Source organism: Mandrillus leucophaeus, unplaced genomic scaffold (genome assembly GCF_000951045.1).
Source record: "Mandrillus leucophaeus isolate KB7577 unplaced genomic scaffold, Mleu.le_1.0 Scaffold1440, whole genome shotgun sequence".
In the NCBI taxonomy this organism is placed as follows: domain Eukaryota; kingdom Metazoa; phylum Chordata; class Mammalia; order Primates; family Cercopithecidae; genus Mandrillus; species Mandrillus leucophaeus.
In genome coordinates, this window is record NW_012101411.1 from 30118 (window position 1) to 37836 (window position 7719).

General features: G+C 52.6%; 1 protein-coding gene and 1 pseudogene across 5 annotated transcripts in view; one reads left to right on the forward strand and one right to left on the reverse strand.

Moving 5' to 3' along the window:
- The first annotated feature begins 6 nt into the window (after positions 1 to 6).
- The window catches only part of LOC105535298 (mamu class I histocompatibility antigen, alpha chain F), a 15446-nt gene continuing 7733 nt past the window's right edge, over positions 7 to 7719 (forward strand). For 2 of the 5 annotated variants that reach the window (XM_011974327.1, XM_011974326.1), the window contains exons 1-6: positions 7 to 121; positions 252 to 527; positions 774 to 1049; positions 1632 to 1907; positions 2048 to 2164; positions 2616 to 2652. In XM_011974327.1, the coding sequence (XP_011829717.1) occupies positions 58 to 121; positions 252 to 527; positions 774 to 1049; positions 1632 to 1907; positions 2048 to 2164; positions 2616 to 2652 (1046 nt within the window). In that variant the 5' untranslated portion in view covers positions 7 to 57. Of the gene's footprint in view, positions 122 to 251; positions 528 to 773; positions 1050 to 1631; positions 1908 to 2047; positions 3025 to 7719 lie in introns of those variants that run through there. The other 3 variants (XM_011974328.1, XM_011974329.1, XM_011974330.1) reach the window with 3 other exon arrangements.
- On the reverse strand, positions 4898 to 6354 carry LOC105535297 (annotated as a pseudogene).

Below are 7719 nucleotides of genomic sequence, written 5' to 3' on the forward strand. Positions count from 1 at the left end.
AAAGTCCCCACGCACCCTCCGGGACTCAGACTCTCCCCAGACGCGGAGGTTGGGGTCATGGCACCCCGAACCCTCCTCCTGGTGCTCTCAGGGGCCCTGGCCCTGACCGAGACCTGGGCGGGTGAGTGCGGGGTCGGGAGGGAAAGGGTCTCTGCGGGGAGCAGCGAGGGGCCGGTACCGCTGGGGCGCAGGACCTGGGGAGTTGCGCCCGGAGGAAGGTCGGGCGGATCTCAGCTCCTCCTCGCCCCCAGGCTCCCACTCCTTGCGGTATTTTAGCACCGCTGTGTCGCAGCCCGGCCGCAGGGAGCCTCGGTACAGGTACATCGCGGTGGAGTACGTGGACGACACGCAGTTCCTGCGGTTCGACAGCGACGCCGCGATTCCGAGGATGGAGCCGCGAGCGCCGTGGGTGGAGCAAGAGGGGCCACAGTATTGGGAGCGGACCACAGGGTACGCCAAGGCCAACGCACGGACTGACCGAGTGGCCCTGAGGAAGCTGCTCCTCCGATACAACCAGAGCGAGGCCGGTGAGCGACCCCGACCAGGGGCGCGGGTCACGACCACTCCCCATCAGCCACGGACCGTCCGGGTCCCCCAGAGTCTCCGGGTCCGAAATCCACCCTGAGGCTGCGGGACCCGCCCAGACCCTCCACCCAGGAGAGTCCCAGGCGCCTTTACCGGGTTTCATTTTCAGTTTAGGCCAAAATCCCGGCGGTTTGGGCGGAGAGAGGGCGCGGCTAGCTGGACTGGGCTAACTGCAGGGACCGGGCCAGGGTCTCACACCCTCCAGGGAATGAATGGCTGCGACATGGGGCCCGACGGACGCCTCCTCCGCGGGTATCACCAGCACGCCTACGACGGCAAGGATTACATCTCCCTGAACGAGGACCTGCGCTCCTGGACCGCCGCGGACACGGTAGCTCGGATCACCCAGCGCTTCTATGAGGCAGATGAATATGCAGAGGAGTTCAGGACCTACCTGGAGGGCGAGTGCCTGGAGTTGCTCCGCAGATACCTGGAGAACGGGAAGGAGACGCTACAGCGCGCAGGTACCAGGGGCCATAGGCGCCTTCCCCATCTCCTGTAGATCTCTTGGGATGGCCTCGCACAAGGTGGGGAGGAAAGTGGGACTAATGCTAGAATATCGCCCTCTCTCTGGTCCTGAGTGGGAAGAATCTTTCTGGCTTTCCAGATCCTGTACCAGAAAGTGACTGTGAGAGTCCACCCTGCTCTCTGGGACAATTAAGGGATGAAGTCTCTGAGGGAATGGAGGGAAGACAGTCCCTGGAATACTGATCCACGATCCCTTTTGAGCCTTGGGCCCGGTGACTTTTCCTCTCAAGCTTTGTTCTCTGCCTCACACTGAATGTGTTTGGGACTCTGATTCCAGCTCTTCTGAGTCCCTCAGCCTCCACTTAAGTCAGGGCCAGAAGTCCCTGCTCCCACCTCAGAGACTCGAACTTTCCAAGGAATAAGAGATTTTCCCAGGTGCCTGTGTCCAGGCTGGTGTCTGGGTTCTGTGCTCCCTTCCTCACCCCAGGTGTCCTGTCCATTCTCAGGACGGTCACATGAGCACTGCTGGGGTTCCCAATGAGGAAGGCAAAGTACCTGAATTTTCTGACTCTGCTCAGATCCTCCAAAGGCACACGTTGCCCACCACCCCATCTCTGACCGTGAGGCCACCCTGAGGTGCTGGGCCCTGGGCTTCTACCCTGCCGAGATCACACTGACCTGGCAGCGGGACGGGGAGGAACAGACCCAGGACACGGAGCTTGTGGAGACCAGGCCTGCAGGGGATGGAACCTTCCAGAAGTGGGCAGCTGTGGTGGTGCCTTCCGGAGAGGAGCAGAGATACACCTGCTATGTGCAACACGAAGGGCTGCCCCAGCCCCTCACCCTGAGATGGGGTAAGGAGTGAGATGGGGTAAGGAAGGGGATGAGAGGTCGCGTCTCTTCTCAGGGAAAGCAGGAGCCCTTCTGGAGCCCTTCTGCAGAGCCAGGGCTGAGGCCTGGGGTCAGGGGCCTTCACCTTCCTCTCCTTTCCCAGAGCCGTCTTCTCAGCCCACCATTCCCATTGTGGGCATCGTTGCTGGCCTGGCTGTCCTAGTAGTTGTGGTCACTGGAGCTATGGTCGCTGCTGTAATGTGGAGGAGGAAGAGCTCAGGTAGGGAAGGGGTGAGGATCGGAGTCTGAGTTTTCTTGTCCCACTGGGGGTTGCAAGCCCCAGGTAGAAGTGTGTTCTGCCTCGTTACTGGGAAGCACCATCCACACACACAGGCCTACCCAGCCTGGGCTCTGTGTGCCAGCTCTTACTCATTTGTAAAGCACTTGTGAAAATGAAGGACAGATTCTTCACTTCAATGATTGTGGTGGTGGGGACCTGATTCCCAGCAGTCACAACTCACAGGGGAAGGTCTCTGCTGATGACAGACCTCAGGAGGGCAGTTGGTCCATGACCCATATCTGCTTTCTTCTTATTTCCTGATGAAGTAAAGGTGTAATCTGCAGTTACATATTTCTGGAAACTTCTCTGGGATCAATGACTAGGAGGTTGCTCTAGGACCTTATGGCCCTGGCTCCTTTCTGGCCTCTCACAGGACATCTTTTTCCCACAGATAGAAACAGAGGGAGCTACTCTCAGCCTACAAGTAAGTATGAAGGAGGCTGATCCCTGAGATTGTTGCGGTATTGGTCAGGAGCCCATGAGGGAGCTCACCCACCCCACAGTTCCTCTAGCCATATCTGTGGGCTCTGACCGGGTCCTATTTTTGTTCTACCCCAATCATTGACAGTGCCCAGGCTCTGGTGTGTCTCTCACAGCTAATAAAGGTGACACTCCAGGGCAGGGGCCCTGATGTGAGTGGGGTGTTGGGAGGAACAGAGGGGACTCAGCTGTGCTATGGGGTTTCTTTGACTTGGATGTCTTGAGCATGAAATGGGCTGTTTAGAGAGTGACCCATCACTGTGACTGATATGAATTTGTTCGTGAATATTTTCCTCTGTAGTGTGAGACAGCTTCCTTGTGTGGGACTGAGAAGCAAGATTTGTTCATGCCTCCCTTTTGTGACTTCAAGAAGCCTGAATTCTCCTTCTGCAAAGATGTCCAAATGTGTCTTCACCCCTGTTAGCATAATGTGAGGAGGTGGGGAGACCAGCCTACCCCCATGTCCACCATGACCCCCTTCCCCGCACTACCCCGTGTTTCTACCCAATTACCGTTCCTGTTCCAGATACATTGGGGCTCGGATGTCTTTATCTCTGTCTCAACTTCATGGTGTACTGAGCTGCAACTTCCTGCTTCCCTATTAAAATTAGAATCTGAGTATAAATTTGCTTCTTTAAATTCTTGCCATGAGAGGTTGATGAGTTAATTAGAGGAGGAGATTACTAACATTTGAGAGACAAAATAAATGGAAAACCTGAGAACCTTCCAGAGTCTATGTTTCCTGTGCTGATCTGTTGCAGGGCAGGAGAGGAGATGGGGCTGTGCCCCGTGGGTACTCAGGCCACTGTGAGCTTTATCTGGTCACTACTCAGCCAGGTCATCTTTGCTGCTCTAGTGGCCTTGGTCCTACAGCAGAACCTTTTCCCAGCAGGACCTGCGATCTCAGGGACTCGAATGTTATTTAGGGCAGTCCCTGCACACAGAAGTCCTTGTGGTATCAAGAGACTGATTTTTCAGACCTGTCCAGCACTTGCCCTCTTTCCAGGCTCTTTCCTGGATTGTATTTTCCATCTTTTCACCAGCCTTCTTATAAGAACCAGATTGTGACATTTGCAGAGAGGAGGGGTCCCCTAGTTTCTCATCACAGGTAACCTTCTGTTGGAGCTCCTCTTCTGCTGTCCTACTCATCTTCCTACCCTGAGTTGTAGTAATCCTAGCGCTGGCTCCAATCCAAACTCATGGATTTGTAAAGCAGAGTCTAATTTAGATTCATATGTAGTTGGGAAATTGGACTTATAAGCCTAAGATTATCTTTCCTGAGGACAGAAATATGGTTGTGTGCTGCAGTGTGCAGGAGGGTTGGTGTGGGAGGAGGAATGAGGGGAGGGAGGGCACCCAAGCAGCACTGGTGACAAAAGCACCGGTGGCACTGATGTCAGTGTGAGAGGATGTTGTGCTGAGGCTGCCACAAACAGCTGTAGCAGCCACAAAATAGCATTTGGCTTGAGGCTACATTAATAAAGACATTGCCTTTCGGATAGGGAGGTACTCTACGGTGAGCTTTCATTGAACTGACATTTGTTATCTGCTAGGTATATGACTGTTTTGCATTTGGAAAACATCTTTAAACTAAAAACAGAAAAATTTCTGGCCTTGTGGCACATATGTTCTAGAGAGAAAAGGCAGACGCAACTATAAGCAGAGTACAGAAGGCAAATTCTTGTGTTAGAAGGTGGCAAGTGCTGTGGAGTGAGTCATCCAGAGTGTGGGCTGTGGGGACAGGGAAGGTGGCTGTTATACTATGTAGTCAGCATGGGCCTTGTTTCAAATGTGACCTGCAAGGAAAGACTTTTTTTTTCACAGTTGGCAGAGCTAACTGTGGCTTTAATTTGGGGGGAGGGGGGGAAAAGAAAAGAAAGAAAGGAAGAGAGAGAGAGAAAGAAAGAAGGGAAGGAAGGACGGAAGGAAGGACGGACGGACGGACGGAAGGAAGGAAAGAAAGAAAGAAAGAAACAAACAAACAAACAAACAAACAAACATTTACTTTGTAGCTGAATGCATATGCAAGTGGGAGTACCCCGGGCAGTAAACTCCTGCCATGGGTGGGCTGAGGGCAAGGACTGAACCTCAGGTGGGTCTCCTGTTCCCTATGCTCCCCTGCACAGCAGCCTCTCCTACAGGCCCTGGGGCAGTCACAGGAGGGGGCACGCTGGGAGTGGCTGCTGTGGCCATTCACTTAGGCAGGACATCCCAGGTCTTGGACACCAGCTTCCTATCCTGGGTCTCAATTTTCCTCATAACCACGACCCTGGAGGAGCTGGTGTGGCTGAAGGAGCTGGAGCCCCTGCCAGAGCCAAATCTGGAGCCCAGGCTGTAGCTGAGGCCAGAGCTTGTGAGGGCCCCATAGGCCACGCTCAGCCTACCTGAGTAGCCACTGGTGGTCTTCGTGTGGATGCTCATGTTCCAGCCAGCTTTCCCTGCCCTGCAGCAGCTTCCTGTAGGTGATGATCTCGATGTCCAGGCCTGCTTGATGTTCATCAGCTCCTGGTACTCGCACAGCTGCTGCGCCATGTCCTGCTTTGCCCACTGCTGGGTGGCCTCCAGCACAGACAACTTGGCTTCCTTAATGGCCAGCTCCCGATGCTGCTCTGCATCCGTGATGGCGGCCTGCAGGGAGGCCCACTGGTTTTTGAGGCTGTCAGTCTCAGCCTGGAGCCAGCTGAGGTTCCAGGTCATCTCTGAGATCTCCGTCTTTGTGTGACACAAGTCGTCCAGTGCTTCCCAGCCAGCACCTGCAGTTCTTCATACTTGACCTGGTGCAGGCTCAGTCCTAGCCCAGCTTCGGTTGGTGATCTCTTCTTGCTGGGCCTCAACCTCAGCGATGATGCTGTCCATGTCCAGGGAGTGGCTGTTGTCCACAGACAGCACCACAGATGTGTCCGAGATCTGGGACTGCAGCTCCAGGATCTCCTGTTCATACAGCCGCCTGAGGAAGCTGATCTTGTCGTTCAGCCCTTCCAAGCGAGACTCCTGCTTTACCTCATTCATGTTAGCTTCAGCTACATCCTTCTTGATGAGGATAAATTCGTTCTCCTTCTCTGTATTAATATTGATCTTATCCTTGTACTAGTTCTTGAAGTCTTCCACCAGTCCCTGTGTGTTGCCAAACTTCGCCTCCAGTTTCAGCTTCTTCTGGCCCATAGTGTCCAACTGCTGCCGAATGTTGATGTAGCTGTCAATCATGCAGTCCATCTTCCTCTGAGCCATCTTCTGCTGCTTTAGGAGGCTCCACTTGGTCTCCAGGATTTTGTTCTATTGCTCCAGGAACTGTAACTTGTTGATGAAGGAGGCAAATTTGTTGTTGAGGGTCTTGATCTGGTCCTTCTCCTGGGTGCACATGGCCTGAATGTTGGGGTCCACCTCCAGCTTAAGGGGCCTCAGTAGGTTCTGGTTGACCATGATCGCTGTGATGCCCCCCATACCACGAGCCCCAGGAGCCCCACCATAGCCTCCACCCAGACCCTTGCCATGCCCAAGCTACCCCAAAAGCTGCTGCCACTGCTGCCCACTTAGGAGAAGCTCAAGGAGCTGATGTGGGCACCAGGCCCACTCGTGTAGGAGCAGCTGCTGAAAGCCTGGGGGCCAGATTGGAATACTTTGTAGGACTTCTGTGTCATCCTAATGGACATGGTGGGGGCAAGCGGGCTGAGCCAGACAGAGATTCAAGAAGGAGCAGGGAAGCTTCTTCTAGGTCTTGAAGAACAATTTGAAGGACATGAGGAGATACCTACGAGGATGTCTAGGAAAGTTCTTTCCAGGCAAGGGAGCCTCCCGTGAAAATGCACTAGGGCAGGAAGGTATCTGTCTTTTGGGAAGTGAGAAGAGTCCAGACGGGCTGGACAGAGAGTGACTGAGATGAGGTCAGAGGTGTGGCCAGAGCAGGTAGGCCTGGAGAGTGTGGCCAGGGTTTTCACTTTTGCTCTGAGTGAGATGGTGAGTTTCAGTACAGTTTTGAAAAGTGGGACATGGTACGACTTACTCTTCAAAAGCTTCTCCCTGGCTGCCCTATTGAGAACAGAACTGAGAGGTGGGGGACAAGTGAGGTAGTAGAGAAAACAGTGGGAAAGGCATGTAGCATTTCAGGATAGAGACATCAGTTACATCAGTTACCTTGACCTGGGTGTGACCAGTGAAAATAATGAGAAGTGATGGGATTCTGGATGCATCATAGCATTTGCTAATGGATTGTATCTGTGTTCTGAGAAAGAAGAATCAAAGACAGCCATGGTTTTAGACTATGAGAGTAGAAGGGTGGAGTTGCTCTCAGTGGAGATGGAGAGACTCTGGCAGGAGTATACAGGGGAGAGGGCATCTCAGGCATTCATTAGAGAAGATGTCTACAAGGAATGCAGGTGAGGAACCCAGATGGCTCTGCAGCTACAGCTTCATCATCAAATTACTCTCCTGCTTCCACACCCCTGATCCCCTGTATCTCAGAGCCAGAGCACCAATTATATATATATATACACACACACACACACACACTTTTAAGTTCTAGGTTACATGTGCACAAGGTGCATGTTTGTTACATAGGTATACATGTGCCATGTTGGTTTGCTGCACCCATTAACTCATCATTACATTAGGTATTTCTCCTAATGCTATCCCTCCCCCAGCCTCCCTCCCCGCGACAGGCCCTGGTGTGTGATGTTCCCCTCCCTGTGTCCATGTGTTCTCATTGTTCAACTGCCACTTATGAATGAGGACATGTGTGTTTGGTTTTCTGTCCTTGAGATATTTTGCTGAGAATGATGGTTTCCAGCTTCATCCACGTCCCTGCAAAGGACATGAACTCGTTTTTTATGGCTGCATAGTATTCCATGGTGTATACTCAGAGCACCAATTCTTTCCTGGGCTATCTGCACAGGTACGTGAAAGGGAAGTTATAATTTCCAATTTGTTACAATAAGTCACAGATTAATATTGTTCTTTCTTGGATAATTAAGGGAATAATAAGATAATGGGTAACTAAAACACTTTTTTTTTTTTTTTTT